At 39.9% G+C, this 26,451-nt stretch overlaps 1 protein-coding gene across 1 annotated transcript in view; it reads right to left on the bottom strand.

Annotated features, from left to right (window-relative positions):
• Nucleotides 1-5,431: 5,431 nt before the first annotated feature.
• LOC311177136 (uricase) overlaps nt 5,432-26,451 on the bottom strand; it is a gene marked incomplete at both ends in the record, with an annotated part of 30,508 nt that continues 9,488 nt past the window's right edge. The window contains 7 exons of the mRNA XM_084242922.1: nt 5,432-5,506; nt 8,652-8,735; nt 9,741-9,864; nt 12,059-12,245; nt 22,298-22,376; nt 22,475-22,591; nt 25,026-25,244. Of these exons, the coding sequence (XP_084099048.1) occupies nt 5,432-5,506; nt 8,652-8,735; nt 9,741-9,864; nt 12,059-12,245; nt 22,298-22,376; nt 22,475-22,591; nt 25,026-25,244 (885 nt within the window). The remainder of the gene's footprint in view (nt 5,507-8,651; nt 8,736-9,740; nt 9,865-12,058; nt 12,246-22,297; nt 22,377-22,474; nt 22,592-25,025; nt 25,245-26,451) is intronic.

Below are 26,451 nucleotides of genomic sequence, written 5' to 3'. Positions count from 1 at the left end.
GCATAAGCCTCTGCAATGGCATCAAGCAAGAGAGTGGTTAGTAGATTTAAACAGGAAAACATATTCTACTTGTAGACCCAGGGAAATCTGAAAATTCAGTATTTTAGGTGCATCTATCAGGACCCTGACCTTTGTGTGGCAGATTTGTCAGGATTGAGAATGCAGTCTTCCTCAGAGCTCTGTTATTCTTATAACGACATCCTGGGTCCAACCTTAAACATTTTTTGTCATCTGGCTGTAGTCTTTTTATATACTGCCAAGGAAGCTTTCACACTCTTCCTTACAGTGGCTATTAATCATCCCCAGGTTTCCATTGTCTTTCTTAATGCATTAATGGTCCCCACTGACACCCATCCAAATTTCACAGTCTTCATAGTAATTACTTCTTCCGAATATCTTAAGCATTTGAGATATGTCCCTGGCCAGTACATTCCCATCTTCCATTATACATCTCAATTCATTTCTCGGGAAAGGTTAACTGTTGCATAACTACAACATTCAAGTTGATCGTTTCTAACTGGATGTGGGTGATCATCTCCAAACACCCCATTTTAAAGCCTCTTTTTTAGAACCACACCTCAAGAAACATACATTGAGGCCCTGAGATTTTCATGCAGGGGTTTTTTTGAAGCGTGCTCTCTGAACTGGTGCCTATAAGGAGTATGAGAAGCACTAACAGACAGAGGAAGAAGTTAAATTATAACAGTTATAACAGTGGCCTCAGCCTATCAGGAACCCTGGAGCTGGAATGGCCCTGCGTTGTTCTATTTAAAGCAAAAGGATCAGGATTTTGTATTTCCCACATTGATTAGCACTGAATATGGAAGGCTCCCAGTGAGCAGGTGTAAACTAGGGTTAGACAGCTTCCTTCAGCAACAGCAATTCCTGCAGAGAGACCCAATGATAAGCCATAGAGACCAACACTTCTGGCATCTTAGGGCTTTGGTCCCAAGGGAAATCTGGATGATGCAACATAACATTATTTTTTAAAAAGATTTATTTACGCATACAAGAACTGGGGTACACTGTGGAGAATGCCCACTTCTCCATCTGCTCAAAATGATCCATTCCTTCCTAAGTATTTTCATTTTATCTCATCCTTTTAAATTTCCCCTCTGTGTGTGTTTTGTGATACTAAAATATATTAATCAAATGTTAAAAAAAAGAACTGGGGTACAGGCCAGTGGTATGGGGGCGTGAGAGGATTTACCAGAGACAGAGTGGGAAACAGAACAGGCAGACTGACTGAAATACACTGCTGAGGGGAGCAGCAGGTGAGACAGGCGAGGTCTGCTGCACCAAGTGGGTTGACTCCATGGCTGGGGATGGAACTCGTGTTGCAGTAGCTGCGGATAGCTTCATAGTGCTGACACTTAACCCCTTGTGCCACCAGGGAGGCCCCACAACACAACATTATTAACAGGAGATTTATTACCCACTTGGGGCCATAGGGGAAACATTACCACAAGTGAGGATGGCAGAACAAAGGATGTAATGAACCTGAGTCCCTAATGCTATCCCTGAGTTGTCAAATGGTTCCTGAGATCTCCCCTATCTGAAGGGAATGGTAGCCTGTGTGTAGCTAAAGATCCACTATGTACCATAAGAGGTGTCCTCGAGAAGCTTGCCGTCCCTTGACTTGGTAAAGTGGATTGAGTGGTAAACCCCAAATCCTACATTTACATCCAAATTGTAATCTTGTAAATGTGACCTTATGTGAAAAAAATTATTTGTAGACATCATTAAGTTACAGATCTTAAAGATGAAGAGATCACTTTGGGTTAACTGGGAGGGTCCTAAATTCAATGACAACTGCTCTTCTAAGAGTTACACATGGGAGACTAGCAGAAAAGAAGTGCTGAAGATTCCAGAAGCTGAAAGAACAAGAATAGACTCTCCTTTAGAGTCTGGGAAGCCTGCTAACCTCTTGATTTTGGACTTCTGGTTTGCAGAACAATTTGGGAATAAGGTTATGAATCACCAAGATTGTGTTAATTTGTTATAGCAGCTTCAAGAAACTAACACACTTCGGATCCTTCTCTTTCATTCTAAATACTCTTTATTTCCCTTTCTTGGGTAAAGGTGATCATGTATCTTCTAATTTGGTTGAATATATTCCTTAGGTGGTAAATTTTTATGGGTATTCCTTATCAAGATAACCATTAAAGTCCCCATATAAAGGAGAGAGCTTAAAATACTTCCTCAGTAGATGCTGAGGCACCTGTAGAGACAGGAATGAGCACTTTCCTGGGAAGAAGGGTTAGAGCCATTATATTTTCAATAGGATGTCCTAAGGATCAAAAAAACCTAGGAATTTCTGAGAAAGAGTATGGGCAAATAGGAGACTGAGAAGTAGCTGAGCTCTGAAAGAAATGAAAACAAAGATGATGAAAAACACAAAGCGATTATATTTCCAGTATTTGAAAGCAAGTAGAAGCTGGTGTGTCTGGTTAGGAGACTTAAAATCCATGTCTTTAGAAAGAAACTTTGGATTCTTCATAAATGCAGGTCAAGAAGCTGAAGTTACACAAAGGTTTTGCAAAGCAGATTACAAAAGACCAAGTTCGTTCAGCCCTGAGTCTGAAGGAAAGAAAATGTTTTTTTCTGAAAGGAGGGTTAGGAGGTTAGACAGAAGTTCAGATTTCTGTAGTTGAATCTTGCAGGTGATTGAAAAGGTACATTCTGTCTCAGTGACAAATAAGTAAAATGCTGTCTTAACAGATTTTTTTTTCTATTATATTGGGGAGAAAATACAGGTTAGAGAATGAAATGAACTTAAGTCTCATCCTGAAAAGAAAAAGGAACAAGACACATTTTCTGAGTCTGTCTCAATGAAAAGTTATGAGACGAGATTTAGATGATTTGGAACAAGTCTTAGCCAGAATCTTGGCTGTCAAAACATCAAGCCCCATTGAGGACAAACAAACAACCACCCAGGCAGTAAATGTGCTGGGATCCCCTACACTATTTCCCCATGAAAGTATTGGGTTGCTGGAAAAAATCATAATGTACTTTTTCTATGTTTTTTAAGCAAAAATGCGTCATGACTTTTCCAACAACCCAATACTTGAGGTGGAGTAGAAGTAAGAATGGAGACAGGGCAGGGAAGAGTGTTGTGAGAACAACTTTGTTTCCCAAAAAACTGGAGTAGGGTCCATGGAGCCTTCCATAACAAAATTACCAGGTGTTTTAAAACAAATTGCCTCGCGGGTAGAACTCAGAGCCTGGTTGTCAGCTTTACTATCCAAACTGCAAGAAGACATCCTCCATAAGACAGAACCCTAGTCCTTGAAATATATTCTACAGGTTTTCCTGCCACAAATCTGGGATATATCATCCAATAGTTCATTTGCAACCCTTAACAATAAACATTTTATAAGCCCGGAGAAGCAAAAATATAAGTATAAAACAGGCCACAATTTCTAAGAATTCTGCTCTAACAGTTTTCTTTTTTACAGCAAACCATGTTTCTAAAATTTACATGACCAAGGAAATATGAAGGAAGAAGTGTTTCACTTAGTTATTCTTTTTTTAGGAAAAATCATGTTAGGCTCTAAATTCCTTTTTGAACAGAATTGTCAAATAAGTAAAGGAATAAAATGTACTAGCCATGTGACCATGTAAATAACATGATGAAGGAACCTGTTTTGTAACATGAGTATTCAATATGGCACATAGTGATTTTATATTTATTTCATGTCCTTTTCAAGCAGGCACTAGCTTGTGAATGGCCTCCAGCATTTTCTAGGGTTTGCTGCTCTCAGACATCCCAATTCTCATCTCATCCACACAGCCCAGTAATAACTTTCTACCTGGGTATAATAACAAGTGAAAAATATGCAGGCTATTTCATTTAATAAACATATATAGGAATTTCTAAGTACCAGGTATTAATACTACCTAACATTTGAGAAAGATTAACCTATTTAATCTTCAAAACTTATGAGGTGGGATGCATTTCACCTCCATTTTACAGAAGATGAAACTTGTCATCTTCTGTAAACCCTAGGGGCAGCTAGGATTTAAATGAATCTGTGCAATTAAAGATACACCAAACTTCCTTAAATAGTACTATTTAAGGTGAATGAAGAAGAGCTATCAAATAATTCCAAGTGCTCTTATATAAGCATCTTTTAATGGGAGACTTAAATTTTTTTAGATAAATGGAGATTTTAAAAGTGGAGGAAGGTGGGCCTCCCCCGTGGCACAGTGGTTGAGCGCTGGGCTGTGAAGCTGCCCGCAACCTCTGCAGCACCTGTTCGATCCCCAGCCACTGGGGAGGGTCCCACATGGCGCGCAGACCTCTCCTGCCGCACCTGATGCTCCCCTCAGCAGTGTACTTCTTCAGTCTGCCTGTTCTGCTCCCTGCTCTGGCTCTGGTGAATTCTCTTACCCTCCCACGTTTCTAACTGTACCCAGTACTTGTATAAATAAATAAATCTTTAAAAAAAAAAGTGGCGGAAGGTCATCTAGAATGTTCAGGTGAACAGGTCTTCACCATGGGTTCCTAAAATTTATAGTTTATGAAGCTTTATGACATATACATTTGTAGCGCTAGTTGATACAAAGGCAATCATCACTCAAATCTAGATGCATTTTAAAATCATCTATTATATTTATTTCTCTGATTATAAAAGTAATAAATGTTCAATTTGGAGGATTCAGAAAATCACATGGCAAAAAAATAAAATTCACTCATAATCCCACCACCCAGAAATCATTATTGCTGATATTTTCATATATAGCCTCTAGTCTTTTTTCTAATATGTATATTCATCCATCTATGTATTAACCTGGCATTTATTAAATGTGACTCTTTGTACCAAGTGATGCATTATTCAAATTAAAATTTTCATGTTTTTCCAGTGCCCCAATGTGCACTGAATATTCTCTAAATGTTGTAAAAATTACAAAGCCAATACATTAATAGACTCCCAATGATACATATGCTAGAGCATTCTTAAAAATCCAAATATTCAACCTAATGATATTTTTCAAAATATGATTTTATCATTACATTTTCTGTATTTCAGAAGCAAAGTTTCAGAAGCAAAGTTCTAACATCAGTTTGAAAACAATACTTGCTTCTGAAACTTGTGGTAAGACACCTCCGTTAATTCATGACTATTTTCTTTGTTGATTCTAAAGCTTCTCTAAGATAGGTAGGCACAAGATTATTAAGAAAAAATGTTAATTATGATTGTTCAAATATTGCTTAGCATTTGGGAAGTAAACTATCCACAAAGCATGTTATAATTACTAATCACAAAACACCTTGCTGAGTAGAAGAGAGGAATTCTTTTATCTAGGAGGGAAATGAGCACTCTAAATCAACATACTCGGCTGATAATCTGCATGCTACATTTCCAGCCTCATAAGTAGCTTCGGGAATTCTTCAGCCCAAAGGGAACTCCTACTGGTGATGGCGATGTCACAGCCTTGAAGTCAGCTTCCTCTTAACTGTACCAGTAATCCTGCCAAACGGATTGTCTAATGGCAGCAAGACCTGCAGAAAAACCACATGGCAACTTCAGAGGCATTAAAATAGGTCTCTCCTATTGTAAATAGTGCTGCAATAAACATAGGGGTGCAGGTGTCCTTTTGGATTAATGTCTTTGTGTCCTTTGGGTAGATACCTAGAGTGGAATTGCTGGATCATATGGAAGCTCCATTTTTAGTAGGTTGAGGAACCTCCACACAGCTTTCCATAGTGGTTGCACCAGTTTGCACTCCCACCAGTAGTGCGAAGAGTTCGTTTTTCTCCACATCCTCTCCAACACTATTTACAATAGGTAAGCTATGGAAACAACCCAAATGCCCAAAAATAGATGACTGGATCAAGAAGATGTGCAATGAAAAAAGATAAACTTATGCAATTTGCAGCAACATGGATGGAAGTGGAAGGGATCATGGTCAGTGAAATAAGCCAGAAAGAAAAAGAAAAATATTGGATGGTCTTATTTATAGGAGGAATGTAGAGGATCCAAATAAGGGATCAGGAAAAACAAAGTAAATATAATAAAGTAACTATAATAAAAAAAGTAACTATAATGAAGTAAAAATCAAAATCAACAAACGATTATAAACCAGAGACATTCTGCAGGGGGGAGAAGGGAGTAGGATCATAACAAGGGTGGGAAGAGCACAAGGGACCATGGTGATAGATCATGGGTGAATGGGTGGTGGGAATTTCATGGGAACTATAACTGAGGTGAAAATTCATATATTGCACAAAAATGAAAAATGATGTAAAAAATATATGAAATAAATAAAGTAGGTCTCTCCTTTTTTTTTTCTGTGAATCAATATTAAATCAACAAACACAACTAAACATGAAAATGCATGTTTCCTGCTAACATACTTAAAGTATGGTAATACATTTTTTTCTGGTAATAGTTGAGAAATGACTTGATTTTCCAGATAATTTGTTTATGAAATTTTTGATCATTGAGATACAAATGTTTCTCAAGTTTATTACATATCCCTGCTTTTTAAATTATGTGTAGTGATGATAATTTGACCTTTTTTTTTGATGACTCACTTTGAACATCAATCACTGTCCAAGGCTATAATAGCGCTGTGCCCTCAGGAGCAGCTGAGGCCCTCAGGACTGCTAGTCTGATGCTAAATGGCTGCAGATACTTAGAATCCTCCTGTCTTCCTGCCCTGTCATTTATCACTTCCCTTCTCTTGTCAGTTTGTCCTGACTCCGTGCTTCTCATGTGTTGCCTTTACTCCATGCTTTAGGAGGGCCTGAGAGTGGCTCCAAAGCATCCCCAAAGTGCAGACACAGACACAGGACAGCTTGTTCAGTCTCCCTGGTGCCTTTTTGCAGAGCCTGACCCAAAGGAACCCAGGCCTCCTGCCTCTGGGTCCCTGGCTGGGCTGTAGGAGGGAGCTGACTTACAGTAAGGCCGCAGCCCATCAGCCAGCCTTAGAACTGGGTTCAGTGCAGGCCCAAAATGTCAGGAGGGCCTCAGAAGCATCCCTGAGCACCCCCTCTCTCTGGAGGAGTCCTCATCTAAGTACTGCTCTAGTCATGACAGTTGACCCTTTTCCTGTATGGGGTGCATTTGTTTCACCAATGATGGCCATGACCAGTATTACTTTCATTTCATTACTACATTTCCAGCATCACAAGTGACTTAAGGAATTCTTCAGCCAAGAGGGAACTCCTACTGGTGATGGGGCTATCACAGTCTCAAAGCCAGCTTTCTCTTAACTTTGCCAGTAATCTTTTAGAAACTAATCTTTTAAAAAAGGCTTGACATTCTCATTAATGGCCTTATGATCAATATCCTTTCCTTCCTCTGAAGTTAACAGTCCTTTTTCAATTGCCCTTTGCCCACTCTGATGGAGGCATGATAACCACTCAATAATATCAAATGGATGGATGGATGGATGGATGAATGGATGAAATTTCTCTGTATCTTTCATCCTCTGCACCCCCTGAAACATAGACCCTTGATCTAATTGCCCCTCCTCCAGTTTCCTGAATATGAGGCTTAAAGTGTAGCAGGTTCAAGAGACTCAGAATTTGCAACAAAACTAAAGAACTATAGTCATGGCCTGTGTTTTCAGGATGGACAGATTTTTCCTTTTTTTTTTTTTTTCTCTCTTCTCACAGCATGTAAATCAAGCTTGTTCTCCTTTGCAACTTAGCATTCTATTTCAGCCAGACCAGGCATCAAAGCACAACCTTTAAATTCCAGCTCCTCTCTGCAGCCTCCACCTACATCTGTGGTGACACTGAATATGATGGAGCCACAAGCAGGACAGAAACAAGGGGACTGGCCAGAGGGATGTGACCACTAAGGCTGCTGTGACTGCTGGGCCACAGCCCCAGAATGCAGGACATTCTGGACACTGGCCTTTGTTCACCAAAGGCTATGATTTAAGGGTAGCAGAGCCATTTCAATTAATGGTATGTCCCTATTTCACTCCCTCTACACACACTAAAAGAAGCTGCCAAAATTATAGAAGCCTGTACGGGAATGGATCAAATAGAAAAATCTTGCCATTCTGCAAGAGGTTTCGGGGGGGAGGGACATTCTGATTTCTCAGGATGGTCACTACAGGTTTTCTCTCGGGAGATCAGTCAAACTAGTCAGTTAACGCTGGCTCAGCCCGCTGAGAATACGACAGGGTGAACACATTTTCCAATTAGGTTTTTCTTTCAAAAAACTGAACTTCCTCATCTGCTTTTTAAAGCTACAATTAGAAACACAAATACTTTTTCATCTTTTCTGTGCCTGTTGTGTGCATTAACTACTTGATTGAAAGTTAAAGGTGATGGACAAAATGAAAAGAGAGCTGCTCTCCTCTTCCCGTCACCTCACGATGGGAGAATAATGTGACCTTGTGTGGCATTTTTCCGAGAAGTAGATCTCAGAGCTGTTTCCTCGGGCACAGTCTGTTCTTTCTTTGTCTTCCATTTGGCTGCGGCTTCTAACCCTCCTCTGTAATCATTCATTCACTTCTAGAGTACTCCACCTTCAGGTATTAAAAGGCCTGGAGTCTAAGAGGGCTCTAATCAGAGGCAACTATAAATTTTCCAGAAGCAATGGCTGTTAAGTCCCAAGTTTATAAAGAGGGGTAAGGGAGGAGCAAGAGGAAGGAAGCTGTGCTTTAAATATTTTTAAATATCTTACCTCTTCCTTGTTGATCAGTCCCATTTTGGACATGTCTATGTTAAAGTAGTGAATATTCGGCAGGCTGATTTCCATATCTTCTATCTGGAATCCACAATATGTGTAAGATGGGTGACTGTGAGTCTAACTCGCTGCTGTCACTCCCCACCTCCCCCACTGCCTATCACTCAGGCACCACCTCTGTCCCTGAGATAGCCTCTTGCGCTCCTCTATTGCTGCCACTGTTCTCTTCTGCCAGTCCACCCTTCTCCCCTCTATATACGAAACCAGCTTCTCAGAAACCTAGAGACTTCTTCAGCGCTCAACCTGTCTCCTGGTTGCGGCCACTCAAACTCCTAAAGTCCTCTTCGTTGCATTCCCTCCTTACCAGGCCTATCCCTACCATTGCAGGCCCTGGGGTAAGAGTATATAATTAGAGGCCCACATACCAGATGTCTAAAGATGTAAAAGTTACAAATCAAGCTAAGATCTTAAGTGAAGTATGTTCTATCCTTCTAACTTGACAAATATACCTTCATAACAACCTGGAAAGTCAGCTACTAATTTAAAATTTCCTGACTCCTTGGAGTGCCACGGAGGACATGGTGGTGTGTGAAGTGCCAGTGCCCAGCTCCTGGCTCAGGCCAATTTCTCTCTCACAACTCTAAATCCTCTGCCCCTTAGCCCACTCTGATGGAGACCTGATAATCATTCAATAATATCAAATGGATGGATGGATAGATGAATAGGTGAATGGATGAAATCTCTCTCTAGCTTTCATCTGCTGCACCCCCTGAAATATAGATCCTTGGTCTAATTGCCCCTCCTCCAGATTCCTGAATATAAGGCTTCAAGTGTAGCAGCTTCAAGAGATTCAAAGAATTTTCAACAAAACTAAAGAACTACAGCAATGGTCTGTGTTTTCAGGTTGGACAGATTTTTCCATTTTTTGCTCTCTTCTCACTTGCTATATCAAGCTTTTGAACAACAACAGATGTCAGATTTCTTGTGTCTTCCACTTTCTTATTTTAATCCTCAACTCTTTCTCAGACCTGATGGGAGACACAATGAGTTCTCTCAGTTCTCAGAAAGGCAAATGACAAAGCATACCTCAGGAACGTGGCTCAGGCAGAGCACCTGGATGTCATAGAGGGTCTTCTGGACAGAGGGTGAGTACTCGCCTTTGTCATAGGGGCCAGCAAATTTTGCAAGGACAATTTCCCGAACAGTGTCCCTAAAACACATAAAAGAAAGAGAACAGAGGACTCTCACACAACGATCTTTCAGAAATTATTCACTGTGAACTAAGAAGCTGTAACCTTTTCCCCCGAGAAAACAATTTTATTGCTGATTAATATCATGTAATTCAAGATACAGGTAATATCATGTAATATCATTAATTCAAGAGATTAATATAATGTATGTAATGCAAAAAAAATCACATTCCACATTCCCTTACCCATGTGCGAGCATGCTCTCTCTCTCTCCTCTCCCCTTCCCTTCCTCCCTTCTCTCTATTTTTCTTTCTCTCTCTCCCTCCCTCCCCCCCACCCACTACCACAATTCCACAGGGTACTGAGCATCAGTAGGTGATCTTCATAACATGGCACCAGTGTCTAGTATATCTCTCTTTATGTTTGAAGAACCAATGAAGTGAACTCTTAAGAATTCTAACCCTCTTGGGGATGGGCTTGACTAGTTCCTGGAATTGGTACATATTTAGGGCTTTTCTTACATACTAAACTCTATGCTAAGTATTTTATGAGACTACTTCATCAAATTCTCTCACTGTGCCGGAGGCAGGTGCTACTATTATCCCCAACTTATAGATAAGGAATCTGAACTTCAAAGTTAAGGGATCTGCATTGGCTTCAGCAGCTCATATACTAAACGTCAAGTATCCACACTAACTCCCTCTCTTCAGTGGGAGGTCCTAATAGTACCGCGAGGCTCTTTTCTACTCATGTGGAATGCTTATAAACTAAAAAGGAAAAAAGATCAAGGTAAGATTTTCTTAGAGCGTTTTCACCCTTATCAAAAAATTAAAGGAGCAGAACAAAACTATACCAGTGGAGGGAGTTGGGGGGGTGGAGAGCAGATTCCAGTTCTTCGCAGGGTACAAGCTGCTAACAAAGAGAATTTCAGCTAAGGAATGAGATGACGAGATACCTGATCAAAATGCAAACTCTGGGATTTTAGAGGCCTAATTACAGTTTGTCAAGGATACTGTACCATACCCTTGCAATAACCAGTAGCCATAGCCTTAACACAATTGAGGTATTTATCATGTATTCATTGCTTCTGTGAATATGACCATCTCATTTTGAGTTTAGCCAAGGTTGACCAATTGCCCCACTTTGTCTGGGATCAAGCAGTTTCCTGGAACATGGGAATTTCAGTGTTAAATTTAGAAAGTTCTTGGCAAACTGAGATAAGTTAGTTATCCTAGTTTAGCCCTCTCAGCATCCACTACGAGGTAGTAAGGCCAAACATCATTATCCTCACTTGAGACCATGTTTCTTAAAGTATGGCCCCTGGTCCAACAGCTTTGGTGTCACCTGGGAGTTTGTTAAACAAATGCAAGTTCTCAGACATACAGAATCAGAATCGCTCAGGCTAGGCCCAGAGATTTGCATTTTAACAAGCTCTCCAGGTGATTCTGATATGTAGTAATGTTTGAGAACTACTGATTTAAGTATTTTAAAAACAGAAATTAGCTGTTCCAAGGTTTTGTAGCTAACAGCATCTAAGATTCAAGTGAAGATTTATTAATTCAAAGACCAGTGTCTTTGGTATTCCAAATCCAAAAAAAAAAAAAAAAAGAAAAGGGGGATTTTGAGCAATGGGGATGTTGAATGGTGTGGGCCAAGTAAAAAATTGTCAGGCTTTTCCACCCTCCCACTATTAACATTAATGAATGATCCTTGCATTCCTACATGCATGCCTGATGGTGGACACCTGGAGTAGGCTGTGGGCAAGCATAGGTGGACACACCTGGGCTGGGAGACTGGGCTTATAAGGGCGGCATCACGGGGACACCAAAGAAATCAACAGAAGAGATAACAAGAAAGAGAAGAAGAACTAGCAGAGCAGCAAAGTAGAAGCAGAGGCTACAAGAGAAGGTAAGAGAGCCCAGAAAGAGTGAAGATTCGCCAGGGGGTGGGAGGCCTGCCAGCCTCCTGGCCCCCTGGCCCCCCAGCCTTGTAAAAACTCAATTAAAGCCTGAAAAATCCACCACCAGGGCTCCAGGATTCTCCTTTACCCATCTGCTCGGATCATAGAGATTCTGCTCTGTGCCTTTCTGCCACTACAAATGGCCTCTAAATTTCCCTGTCAGAGCAAAGACTCCATGCATTCCCGGGCTTGGGAAGAGGGCAGACACCATCTCACCACCTGCGCCAGCACCAGACCCCAGCACACCCTCATACCAGGTGGTCTCAAAGTCCACGTCTCTGCTCTGCTGGTAGCGCCACTTGCAGTACACTTGGGTGGCAAAGCAGCGGTCCTTCACCTCAGGGAGGGTGGTGAACTGGTCCTTGATAAATCCTTCAAATCCAGACTGGGTTGTTTTCAGGACCTTAAGGTCTTTGATTCCAGAATGAATGACAGGAGTTCCTATTTAAGTAAAAATGTAAGAGGGGATGAGGTCATAAGCAAAACAATTCCTTTTTACTGCTACCTGGTCCTGAGGATCCAGGGCATTAGAACATGACATGTTATATTTGTACAAAAACTGCATCCTGGCCCATGTTTTCTGTCTCCCTGTCTCTTCTGAAGTCGAAGTGATGAGGATGGGTTGCTGTTTCTGTAACAGGGTGGTCCCCAGGAAAAGGGGAGGTTCCAGGTTCCCTGCCCCACCAAAGGGGGGTGGAGCTGAGCAAGGAGATGAGGTAGCTGGGGAGGAGACTGAAGAAGGAAGGAAGCAGGATGGAGAGCCAGAAGGAGACCTGGAGGAGGCGCATGGGCTTGCTTCTTGGTCCTGGACTGGGTGAAACAGACGTGGGTGAGAGACCCATGGGGAGGTTGACAATGGCAATTTTTCTCTTGATTTTGATTTTGCTCTTTTCCTCCCAGACTTGTCTGGCTGTTTCTGACCCTTTTCCATGGTTCCCTGCCAGAAGATACTTTAGACTGGTGGCTGGCTTCCGGGCCTTGCTTTGGGTCAATCCTGTTTGGCCAGACATTTACCCATGAGGGGATGGGTAACATTGGGTGTTTGATTTGCAAACTATATTTTGTCTTTTCTGTATTACACACTAATTGTATTAAAGTTCCTTTCCATTAAAAGTCTATATGTTTTGTCTTGATGCGGCAGATGGTAGAACGTATTTAGAGCAGGCAGGTTTGGGGGTTCTGGGGTGCCCCTCTCCCTGCCCTGTAACATTTCCTCGGTCTATACACCTCGACTCCTTGCCCTCTCCTCCCCTAGGATAACTGAAAATCAGAGAATTTGCCTCCATGTTGTATTGAAGTCCAAGGAAATGAATGTCCTCCTCTCAGCTACATGCAGGTGTGTCCCAAGCCAATTTACCTTCTGCACTTTGAACTCCAGCTCACTCAACAAACAATCCTACTGAAATGAGTTAACAAGTTCCTCCTGAGAGCTGTGTGGAGATTTCTGGACCTACTAAACATAGAGCTTCCATATGATCCAGCAATTCCACTCCTAGGTATTTACCCAAAGGACACAGAAACATCAATTCCAAAGAGCACCTGCACCCCTATGTTTATATCAGCATTATTTACAATAGCTAAGCTTTGGAAACAACCCAAATGCCCAAAAATAGATGACTGGATCAAGACGATGTGGTACATATATGCCATGGAATATTACTCAGCATTCAAAAAAGACAACACATGCAATTTGCAGCAACATGGATGGCGCTGGAAGGGATCATGCTCAGCGAAATAAGCCAGAAAGAAAAAGAAAATTACTGGATGGTCTCACTCATAGCAGGAATCTAGAAAACTTAAATAAGGGACCAGGAAAATGAATAACTATAAGAAAGTGAAAATCAAAATCATCAAACAACTCTGAACCAGAGACACTCTATGGATGGTGGGGGGCGGGGAGGGAAGGGATGGGGGTCAAAATAAGGGGATTGCAATTGTATGGGGAATATAAAAATAAAATTTATTTAAAAAAAAAAAGTTCCTCCTGAACAGTTCCTCTGTCTGCCACTATGATTCCCTTTTTTCTTTGGGGTGGGGGAGATAGAGTGGGGTGGAGAGTAGTCCTCAAGTGATTGTCTACACTGACTGATGGCTCCTACCACCACCAGACTCGGATGGGCTCTCAGTTATCTTGTGGTTATGAGCTCAGTGAACCAATACAACTTCATGAACGGGGAAATAGGGTGGGTCTGGCTGAACCTACCAGAATAGGAAGATGAGATTATCACCCACAAGGTATAGATCTGCCTAAGTAGATAGCTGCAAAGGCTTTTGGAACTGACTGAATGGAAAAGGACAAGTTGGTTCATGTGAACCTGGGGGCAGGGGGCAGAACTGAAAACAATGAAGGAGGTGGTAGGTATCGCCTACAGCTCTTCAGATCACCTCATGAGATGAATGGGAGAAGTAATGGGGTAATAAACAGTTCCCTTTCTGAAGAATCTGTTGATTGTGTTGAACATTTCCAGCAGCAGGCCCAAGTGACAGGTGGGGTACAGAGTTAGGAAAGGAAGATTCTTTTTTTTCCATGTGGGACATAGTGTAGTTCCAGAGTTCAGTGAAGCCTGAAGAGAACATGATGCCAGTTGACTCACTGGGAAGCCCCAGGGGATGATGCTCTGTGGAGAGCAATATTCTTCCCAAAGAGCACAGGCAACTGGTTCAGCAGAAGCTGAGTAGAGCCGGGGTTACAGCTATAGCCGGCGGGTGCAAACTTCTCCCTGAGCACGTGTGAGACCGTTCTTCAGGCCATCAGAAGGAAAGAGTTTGGCCAGCAAGGTCCAGCAGTTTTTTAATGATAGAGCTACAAGACCAGGAAATTTCAGGAATTAACATCACCATGGCAACATCACGATGGTCTTATAGATATGCACAGGCTGGTGAGGCTAGGACATTCAGGGACAATTGGGTACAAAACCTCCAAAGTACAGTGTTATAGCAGAATGACTAAAGTCACCTCTTTTTAGTTTCATAGTGAGTCTAGACTAATTCCTATATTTCCTGACTTATTTAATCTTCAGTCAGGGGCTGTAGATGTCAGGCATCACTATAATGTGCATGGTCTTAGTTTAAGGACAAAAATGAAACTCATGATCCTTAATTAAAATCCAGAGAAGAGGGCCTCCCCCAGTGGCGCAGCGGTTGAGCTCTGGGCTGCGAAGCTGCCTGTAGCCTCTGCAGTGCCGGTTCAATCCCCGGCCACAGGCGAGGGTCCCACATGGTGCGACACAGACCTCTCCTGCTGTGCCCACTGCTCCCCTCAGCAGTGTGTTTCATTAGTCTGCCTGTTCTGTTCCCTGCTCTGGCTCTGGTGAATTCTCCCACCCTCCCGCGCTTCTGACTGTACCCAGTGCTTGTATAAATAAATAAATAAATCTTTTTAAAAAAAATCCAGAGGAGATCTTAATAATCCAATGGTTTCTAGCACCTGGGTGGTTTCAATGTGGTTGTGGTTAACTCAGTGGCTGTGGAGTTTCAGAAACAGGTACATAATGCAATAGTTTGATGATTTCCCAGTCACATATGTTCACATAGCAGAGAGAAATGACCAGTAACTAGTGCTAGATCTTCTTACTAAACTGGTACTAATTAAATAAGGGATTCTGGCCAGATGTTCCAGGATAAAATAGTAAGATATAAAACAATCTTTGTCTCACATTCTGAAGTTCTCTCTGGAAGTTAAATCTGAAGAAGATTCAAGAGAAAGATACCAGCAATGACTTAAGCTGGCTGGTTTTATCAAATTATAAATGTATGCAGACATAGTTCTCCAAGATCAGCATTTCTAAATGCAGTATAGAGCTGATCCAAGTGCGTCTAAATTTCAAATGCAAAAGCACTGCGGAAGCATCAACAAGTATCTGCTGGTTGAATGAACAAGTGAGTGCAACAGGACTGATTCACTTCATGAAATAAGTATCTCACAACTTAGTCTATTTCCCTTCCAAACAAGTCTTCACCAATCTTTTCTGCTTCCCTTCTTGATGATTGCACCCCTCCAACCACTCAATTCTCAAAGCCCCTCCCCTGGGATAGGAGGGGGTCAGGGGTCCGCTTTAACTAAGAAGATTTGACTGTTAGCATGCCAATTGGTTGCTGCTTTTTTTCAGTCTTTATCTTACTTCATCCTCACAACTCCATTATGTTAATTTTCTTTATACAGGTGACTTTTAATTATGTGTCCATCATTGCATTGAAAAACTGGCAGAGGTGGAGTTTAAACACAGCACCTATTATGAGATTCCAAGCTTTACCACCTCCTTTTTGGATCACTCCCCCTCCACACAATGTTTTCTCCTTCCTTTGATTCCTTTCCAGGAGTCAAGAAGGTTGCCACCTCCCCTTCCAGTGTGCTGTGGGGGCCTCAGACACCTCCAACCTGAAAGTACCATCTCCATGGATCTGAAATGGAAATTGAAGCATTATTTTTAGAAATGGCTCCTACTTTCCTTGAAAACTTTTTATTCCTTAAAAATTCACTATTGAAATAGAAAGACTCACGAAAGGTGTGACTCCTTAAGTCTTTAGAAATTAAAATTATAATTTACTCCTGGGGGAAAAAAAAAAAAAACCCTGTAGAAATGAAGCATAGGCTTGCAATCAGGAGTCGGGCTAGAACAAGTAGTGACAACCCTTGAAAGGGGATTAGAAGAAGTGATGGAAAACCAAAGGCAATCTTTCCCCAGTTCATCTTTTCCTAGACAGCTGACCTTGATCACTAGCATTCCGGTAAGTCAATGAGACTTCTGTTTCTCCAATGGTCTTAGTTTCTCAAGGATTCCGGGATGCAGTGTTGCACAGTGGTTTGTCCATAGCCTTGGGACTGATTCAAACCCAGTGCCCTCCATGCCTCTCTCCTCTTTACAAGCACTTTTCCCTTCAAAAAATTACTTAACCCCCTCTACCTTGATTTTCTTATCTGTTAAATGGAGGTGATCCTCATGCCTAGTGAGTGATAGATGTCTGAGAAAATACACAGAAAGAACTTAGTAGAATGCTCCATCTAAGGCTTTTATGATGATTTTGCCATAATCGACTTTTTCTTACCAATTTCAACCACCTCTAAATATTCCCCATGTTTCCCAAAGGCTCACTGAATTCTGAAAAGTACTTCAGATGTACCATCCCTTTCCATCCCCAATGCTAAGATGAGATATATTTATTTTAGGGTCGTGTCAGTCTTACTAGGCAACTTTGAAAAGATCTACTTTCTTGCTGGAATCTGAAACTGGAGAAAGCAGTTGTGTTTTCTAATGTGTTTTAACCTCAATTTCACACAGAATAAGATGTCTCACATTCCCAAAGACAATTAACTATTGCCACCGTTCTAGCAGAACACAAACCATCTACTCTGGTGCGCTCATTGTTCTATGAAAAACAACAACAGATAACTCTCCCTGTGAATGTGAAAAAATACTTCCTTGGCACACATTAGATACTGGATGAAATCAGAGAGCTTATTTTATCTCTCTATTGGCTGGGCCCCAGCTTCCTGAACACTTAAGAACCTGAGCCTTTCAAATTCATGGACCCATCAACTAAAAATATGATGCTTCACACAGTCTAAAAAAGATTCCAATTTAGACCAAAAAGAAGTAATTCAACCAAAAAGAGTGTCCTTTTCTACGTTCCTTCCCATGAAACTACTTAATCAGCGTCCCCCACCCCTTTTCTGCCATGGTTATAGAGTAATGCAAAATAAAGATTTTTACATTTTACTTTGCTAGAACATAATCTTTTCTAGCTTTTAGTGTCCTCCTACACACTTAACAGATTGTGATTTATCTCTCAGAGAAGCATACATCCTACCCTTTAGCTCTCTAAGGGAAAGAAGCTCACTGGGAATTAATAGAAAACAAGCCCAACTCCTTACCTACGCATCAGGTGTCACAAAGCACAAAGCTCTCCTGAGCCAAGAAAAAAATCCTGTCATGAAGAGGATAATTGCTTCCGCATTTAACACCCCCAGAAAGGACATAAATAGCTAAAAGGAGGATATTTTAAAATTATATTAAATCATTCTAGTAGAAAACCTCAAACTTGTAAAAAGTGCTAGAAAAAGTGAAGATCAATTAAATATCATTTGCCTTTGAGAGTCCATTTAGCTCACACAGGGTGAGTGAAAACTTCTTCCCTGCAGCTCTGAGGGGGGAGAGGTGACATCATCCGGATGGAAGGAAGTTAACTGGGCTTTGTAAAATGAGTTAAATGATTAAGATGATTTTAAAAGACCTTGTGTTTGCCAAGAACATTTCTTTTTGGAGGAACTGAGGAGCACTGAGTCTTGATATTAGAAGAACACAAACAGCCTTCTTGGCAGTGGTCACTTCTGTCCTAGGTCTTCTATTTTCCACATTTCTCTTCTTCCATCTGCTCAGCATGACACCTCTTAATCTATTGTCCATGTCAATGGATCTTTGTTTCACTACTAAAAGGCAGGATTTCTTATTTGGCATCTCTTCTCCATCTTTCATTTCTCCACTTAGCTATGCTTTGGCTGAATTTTTATATTTAGTATCAGATTGGGAGAAATGTGATGTTTAAATCATTGTGCATTATAATTCAAATAACACAGAGGTTTGAGAGTCAAGTTAGTTCAAATTAGTGATTCAACCCTTCTGATGACATCAAGACTTGACTAAGCTTGTAGTTCACAGAGACTCATGAGAAGAAAAAACTGAGGATCCATATAACACCTAAACCATGAGTCTCTACCACACATGCAGGACTTAACTTCTCTTTGCACAGCTTAGGAAGTCACAAACATAACACCAGCCCTCATTCTTTTGGGTGACAAAATTTATTTGTCTCTCTCAATATTCTCCCATGGAAGTAGCAGACTTTGAAATATCTATAAGTATATTTACTGATGTAACTAAAATATCCACAAGAAAAAAATAGTGTAATATTAATTTTACAGCAGTTCTCGTGGTTAGGATTTGGTAGGATCTCTATAAATGTTGAATTGATAAGAATGAATCCAATTCACCAGGAGAAACCTATTTACATATCCCGTTGGGGAAAGTCTATTTGGGGAGCTGCATGGCTGAATGTAAGTACATGTATTCAAGGGGGCAGAACTCTCCCCATCCTACTAAGTTCCTCACCGAAAGCCTTACTTAGAGCTTTATAGCAACAGCATTCACCATGTGAATTGGTGTGTGCGTGCATGTGTGTGCATGAGAAGGGGGGAGGAGAGAGAAAGAGAGAGAGAATGTGGATGGTTATTTTATTCAGTTAAGGCTATGCAAAGGCAATTTTTATGACAGTGATCACACATTGACTGATCTCAAAATATCTGCAAATTTAGCTCGTGTATAATAATCAAATGATGAACCAAACATTGCTACCAAAAGAACATAGAGCCTACACTCCAAAGGAGAATACAAGTATTATCTTCACATTTGTAACACTGAAAGAAACACACATTCATACAATCTCTGTGCACAAGCACACACTGCATATATATAAGGGCTCCTATGCTTCGCTCCCTACTCTGATTCCTGCCAGCTTCACTTGATATTTGTGTGTGGCTGGACTCTGGATGCATCAACCTGGAACTTTGGGAACACAGCCACAAAGATGGCAATACCCTGAGGCACTGTAACCTCCTGCAGAAAGCAAAAGCCTTAGGCTAAATATGGTGACTAGTTTTCCACACTGTAGCAGCCAGTTGTCTAGAATTCAGATTGACAACTTGTGGCAATTCCTGGAAAGAACAAGGGTGTGAAGAACAGCCTGATTTCTTATGTCCACCTCATACTCTGCTAGAATATTCTTGTGGAAGTCACCAATCATCTCTATTTTTGTGGAAATTTACCTGAAGGATGAAAAAAATAATACCAGAAATACATGCGTTCCTATGCTCATTGCAGCACTGTTTTATTTTATTTTATTTTTTTTTTTTTATAGAGGCATGCTTTATTTATTTGTTTGCTGGTTTGTTTGTTTTGTTTATACATGCACTGGGTACAGTCAGAAGCGCGGGAGGGTGAGAGAATTCACCAGAGCCAGAGCGGGGAGCAGAGCAGGCAGAAGGACCGAAGTACACTGCTGAGGGGAGCAGCGGGCGGCAGGAGAGGTCTGCACGCCATGTGGGACCCTCCTCTGGTGGCCGGGGAGCAGCCGGGGATCGAACCGGCGCCGCAGAGGCCGCGCGCAGTTTCGCAACCCAGCGCTCAACCGCTGCGCCACCGGGGAGGCCCTGCAGCACTGTTTTAATTCTTTACAACAGCCACGTTATGGAAACAACTTAAGTACCCAAATGACAGATTAGTGGATTAAGATGTGATATATATACATGATGGGATACTACTCAACTACAAAAAAGACAAACTCGCTCTTTGTGACAACATGGATGGAACTGGAGGGGATTATGTTAAGTGAAATAAGTCAAGAGGAAAAAGACAAATACTGCATAATTTCATTCATATGTGGAATATAGAGAAACAAAACATTGCAAAAGATAAAACAAAATTAAAATAAACCCTAGAAATATTATTGCATAACTGAGATTACTAGAGGGGGAGGGAGGGTGTAGAAAACAAAGTGGGGAGGGAGTGCAATGATCTATATGGTAAAGAACTATGGGTGATTTGGAGGGGGTGTGGTGTGGTGACATATATCAAAGGAGGCGTGAACCTATTCCCCTAAATCAAATACGTTGTCAGGAAACCAATGTTATTGCAATAAAAATAGCTAAATATTCATTATCAAATTAAAAAAATTAATGGTCGAATCAAACTGGGCTCTTGAATAACTTTCTGGATTGGTGCATTCCCCAACACACACACACATCTTCCCTGGATCTCAATTTTCCTTGTCAGTAATAATAACTATAGTAATAATAATGATAACTGTCATTTAAGGAGTGCTTCCTATGTACCAAGTACTCTGCTAAATTGACATTTGTCTCCTTTAATTCTCTTGACAATCATTGACAGAAGACACTGTTATCCTCACCTTACCAATGAAAAACCATTGGTGGTGAGGTAGTGTAAATAACTTGCTCATAGGCATCAAGTTATTAAGTGGCAGAACTCAGATTCAAATTCAGTGTAGAGTGATTCCAAGATCTACCAGCTCCACCACTGTTCAAAACTGCCTTCAAAATTACATCAATCTTGTTAGTATGGTACACCAGGCCCTTAAAAATTCAGCCCAAATCAACCTCTTCATGTTCATTCCTGCCTCTTACATTCTACTAACTAGACCCTTTGGACTTGCTCCCATTCCTCAAATTCTTTGACATTTCTACAATAAAATTATTTGCCCAGTATGGTAATTAGCATAAGACTGGTACTCAAATTCTTTTAATTTCCCTCTTCTACCCCTCTATGCCTCCTACCCACATACATTCTGTTTCCTCTGCCTGCAATTTTCTTTCTCCAATGTCCAGCACATTCTGAACAATTTTTCTAAAGTCATTTGGTTAATTAGACCTTGATGTGAAAAAATCAATTGGAATATTTCCTCTCCTGTCATTACTTTTAATCACTGAAAAGGCCTTGGCTGTGTTTACAATTTAATACAGTGACAAAGTTTAAATGATAGCTAGATTAGAACTTTCTAAGGGAAGGCATCATCCAACAGAAATTAGAATGAGAGGGGACTTATATTTTATTACCTTTATAATATTTCTGATTTTTATGAAGTGTCACTATAATTTCAGACTGAAGAGAAGTAGGGAAGAAAGAGAAGGAGATACAGAAAGAAAAGGAAATGAACAGAAAGGAATAGCCAGGAAAGAGAAGAAGAGAGGAAAAGAAAAGAGTTCAGAGTTCATACTCTCAATTTATAATGATCATTAAAGTTTATTTTGTATTAAAATAGAAACATTTCTACCATGTTTAGTTCCATGTTTCTTAGAGCTCCCTGGTCTCACTCAGTCTATTACTGAACTCTGATCTGGCAAACTCAACAAATCAATGGAAGACAGCCTTAGGAATTTTTAAATTTCAATCAGTGTTAGTAAGGTCTATATTTTATATATGACCCACAGTTAATTTTTAAATTTCATGGTAAATAGAAAGAATGATATAATTGTTATTGCTCTTTTAAATGAGGCTCAGTTCCTAATAATTGTAATTATAAAGGTGGTTTTATTATTATGCAAATAAAATTTCAGAACTTGATTGTTGTTTACTAGATATTTTTATAAAAATTATTATAATTATAATTATATGTAAAAAGCACTGGTCAGAAAATTCAGAGATTTGGGTTCTTATCAACCTTTTTTTTCCTTCACCTCAAAATCAGGTAATAAAAATTATCTGCTTCATTCAACCCTCAAATTTGTTGTAAAAGGTATCATATTGTTTTATTTTTATATTTTTAAGATAAAAAATAAGTCATTTTTCAATGTAACCTAAAGGTACAACGTTCACTGCCACCTCAGATTGAAAAGGCCTCAAAATTCGCTATGGTTTCTCTCAGTGTTAATAAACAGAGTTGTTGAGAAGAAAAAGTCAGAGAAATGAAAAATATTTTCTTACCACTCCTCATCTGCTCAACCTCACAGAAGTGTGTTCCAGTGGCAGTGTGAATAAATGCATGCACGTGTTTAACCCCATTCTGAAAATCAGGAAAAAAATCATTTCCAGTAAACTCTCAGCATATGTCATAAAGCCAATTTTGTTCATTAAACTTAGAGCACAAATAAGTGGGGTAACCTTTTCAAAACGTTTCCAAGGGACTTCTTCCACGTAGACTTGAGCTCGGGTGACATGGTTAAAAGAAGAAAGGAAATGCTCACAGATATTCATAGCAAAGACTTCTATGCTTTTGATCTAGAAAAAAAAGAAAACACTAGTGAGCAAAAAAACTTGCTCCATTTAAAAATAAAATTTAAAAATAGAGTAGATTAGAGGTTGCCTGGAACTGGGGGGAAGTGGGGGAGAGGAATGAGCAGTTTTTGCTTAATGGTTACAGAATACCTGTTGGAGTGACGAAAATGTTTTATAAATAGATGGTGGTGATGAGTTACACAACATAGTGAAAGTAATTAAGGCCACTGAACGGTACATGTAACCATGGCTAAAATGGTAAATTTCATGTGATATATGTTTTGCCACAGCTTATTAAAATTAATTATGTAATATACCAAAACCCACCGAATTATATACTTTAAGTGGGTGAATTTCATGGTTTGTGAAGTATCTTAATAAAGCTATTTAAAAATAATAAATAAATAAATAATAAAAATAAAATTTAAATACCCATGGAACTCTCTTTCTCGATCAAGTGCTTTTTAGAATCAGAGAAACATAGAAAGAATCTTGAGAGAGGAATGTATTGGTCCTTATGCCAGTTTTTTTGTTTTTTTTTTAAATAATAAATTTTATTTTTATATTCCCCCATACAATTGCAAATGCCCCATTCTTACCCTTATGCCAGTTTTTCATCAGAGTTTCTAAGTGTAGTAAATAGATCACCATCACCAGGCTAGGCTCTATCCTGATTTTCAAAGAAGCCCGTTTTGCAAAGAGGATGTGTTCATCAATGGATGAACTAAAAAGTAACTTAACATTCAGATTCTCCTCCCAGCAAGCTAGACATCACCAATACCAAGACAGTATTATAATATACTCCACAATTCTAGGGTCTCTTTATCAAGTCAGCAAACAGGCATCATAGTTTCTTAAGGAAAAGTGTAAATTAAGGGTCCTGAAGTTTCCTTGTCTTGTATACTGGCATTCTATTGACCATCCCTACCTCTCCATCTCACAAAGCAATTTTTCATTTCCATATAAATTCCTCATATGAATCTCGAGGTCATGTTTATATGGCCCTAGCATAGGTTACGATTTATGCTTTTGCTGATAATTATGGTGGGCCATTGGACAGGCTTCCCTGGGACAGATCTGTTTATACCTGTTGCTCCAGAATAATTATTAATAGATCTGATCTCACTCTCAAAAGTGTCCTGGTTTGGATAAAAAAATTATATGGTCACTCTCTCTACAAAGAATGAATTTAAGTTGTTTATAATATCCAGGTCCTTTCCTTATTGCTCTTTTACAGAGTGCAGACCTGTTACCAGGCTGTTTTTGACAAGGCAATACAGAAGCAATTTTCAGTTTATTTTTTTTTAAGTGATGCCTATTTCCATAGGCCTATCTATGCTTGCTGGGCAATGCTGGTTAAGCAAGAGAAAGGTTCAGGTTGGAGACAGGTCCTGCAGAAATTATATTTCAATTACCTTATTCATTTCATGCACTGAATGCAGAGCTCATACAAAAATACGAGAAAAGAAGATATCCAGTATACATTTCTTGTCTTTTTAGGCTTCTTTCACAAATAAAATTATCTGCTGGTGATCCAACAACACTTCACTTACACATAAAGAAACCTGAGGCTCAAGTGCTAAAAAAGAGATTCTATCAGCTATGAGACCCCTTTGAAGAGTACAATTACCACCACACGCAGATAGTAAGTGGTTATGGAGTTGAGAAAATCAAGAAGGCATTAAAAGTTGGGCTAATAGATTTCAAAATGTATCTTATACTAAAAATTTCTTCTGTAATAACAACAGGAAAATAAAAAGTATTTTCTTCTACATATGCTCACCATTCTAAAAGAAAAAAATTATGACTTCAAGAAATACATGACAAAAATGTATTATATTGTTTCCTGAAATCCTGTCAGGGTCTTGATTTGCCAGTGATGATAATTAAGAAACGGGATGTATAGCTGTTGAATAGGTTTCTTTGCCTAAAAGATGTTGCAGTCAGTTGAGAATGAAGAAAAGAAAACAAAGAAATGTTTTCTTTTAACATAAGTTTTTCTGTGAGGTTGCAAATGTTTGAATAGAAAAAGAATTTTTTAATGACTTAAGTGTAAAAGTGGGTTTTAAAGTTAAGGGAACTGGGCCTCCCCTGGTGGTGCAGGTAGTTGAGCACAGCGCTGTGAAGCTGTCTGCAGCCTCTGCAGCCCGAGTTTGATTCCAGGCCAGTTACCCACATGGCACAACAGACCTCTCCTGCCACATCCGCTGCTGCCCTCAGCAGTGTATTTCGTCAGTCTGCCTGTTCTATTCCCTGCTCTGTCTCTGGTGCAGCCTCTCACCCTCCCACGCATCTGGCCTGTACCCCTGTTCTTGTATAAATAAATAAATAAATCTTTTTAAAAAATTAAGGGAACTTGAAATGAAAAAATAATATCCACATGTACAGTGAATTCTTCATCAAGACTGGCAGCATCTTAGGAAAAGGAAGCACATACCCCTTTTAATTTTGCCAAAACATGTACTGTGTTCTTGATGGTGTCTGTCGGGATGATATCTGAATTATCTCCATGCAGGTAATCTTTTTTGGAGGCCAGTGTGAGTTGCACTGAAGTTGCCACCTCTTTAACGGTGTGATATTTTCCATCTCGTCGAATGTGGAGAACTTTTACCATGTCCTTCCCGTAGCCAGTTCGAACAAACTCCACCTCATCATTCTATAAAGAAAACATAGTCATCTCATTGAGGAAAGAGAAATGAAAGAAAAACGTCAGCTTCTTTAAACCTTAATTTTCTCTGTAATTATAAAAAGTTAGACAGAGTATTAGTGACAGCAAGATCATGCCCCACCTTTGAAGAAAAATGGGGACTTGTATGGAGAAAGGAGAAACCCCCCAAAAAGATGAAAATATATCAGATTGGTCTAAAATCAGACAGACAGATGACTTTCTTAATAACAAAAGCAACAGTACCTCCTCTGTCAAATAGATCTGTGAAACAGATCTGTGAAATAGATCTGTGAAATATGATTAAATAGATAGATCTGTGAAATAGATAGATCTGTGAAATATGATTTCCATTTTGCAGAAAGAGAAACTGAGGTGCAAAATGACTTCCCTTTCTTCTCATAGCTAGTACAGGATGAAGCCCAGATTCACACCCTGGTCTGCTTACTGCAAATTGTGTATTCCTACTCACTATATAAACTGCCTTTCTTCTATAACTTTTTTTAAACTATGTTAACTAGAAATGATTATATTCCCTTTTTTATAGAGAGTGATATTCTGGAGAAAAGGTCCTGTGATCAATAGAAACAATTTAAAAATTGCTGTTTCTCTCTGCTGCTGGGAAGAAGAGTAATTAGTGACTGGGTCCAGATTACCTTCAGGAGTGCAGAGCTAGGGCCATCTGGCTGCCGAGAAAGCTATGCTTTTAGCAAAGAGACACTTAATAAAAGCCTGATGATTGATTCATTAGTGCCCTTGTCTGAAGCTAGAGCCTTCACTAGTGAAAATGTCCTCCCTGCAACTAGGATCTGTGAGAACGGCCCCTGGGCTTTATTGGTGTTTGAGAGGAGAGGTAGGAGGAAACAGGGACAGAAAACCTATTTTACTTAGCATGGAAATTGAACATTAAAATGGTAATGGAAAAAGGTGACAAAAGTAAAAGCAAATCAAAAACAACATGCAGGGAGAGTCTGGGAGTGTGACAGACTTAGGTAATAAGCAGAGAGGCCAAAGGCTGCCTAACAGTGTTTTGGTAAAAAAAATCACCAGGTCCTCTGGAAGGAATTTTAAAATACTAACCGACATCAGAAGTTATTGTTTTGTTCTTAATCAAAGTGGGGGAGGGAGGCTGTCAGCCACTGGTGAGAGAACCTGGTGGTGCATGCTTCTGTTGGTGGTTGAATATATTCTGGAGGTT

The sequence above is a fragment of the Talpa europaea genome (assembly GCF_964194135.1).
Source record: "Talpa europaea genome assembly, chromosome: 9".
Lineage (NCBI taxonomy): Eukaryota > Metazoa > Chordata > Mammalia > Eulipotyphla > Talpidae > Talpa > Talpa europaea.
Note: the sequence above shows the minus strand (reverse complement) of the source record. Positions and strands in the feature narration are given on the sequence as shown.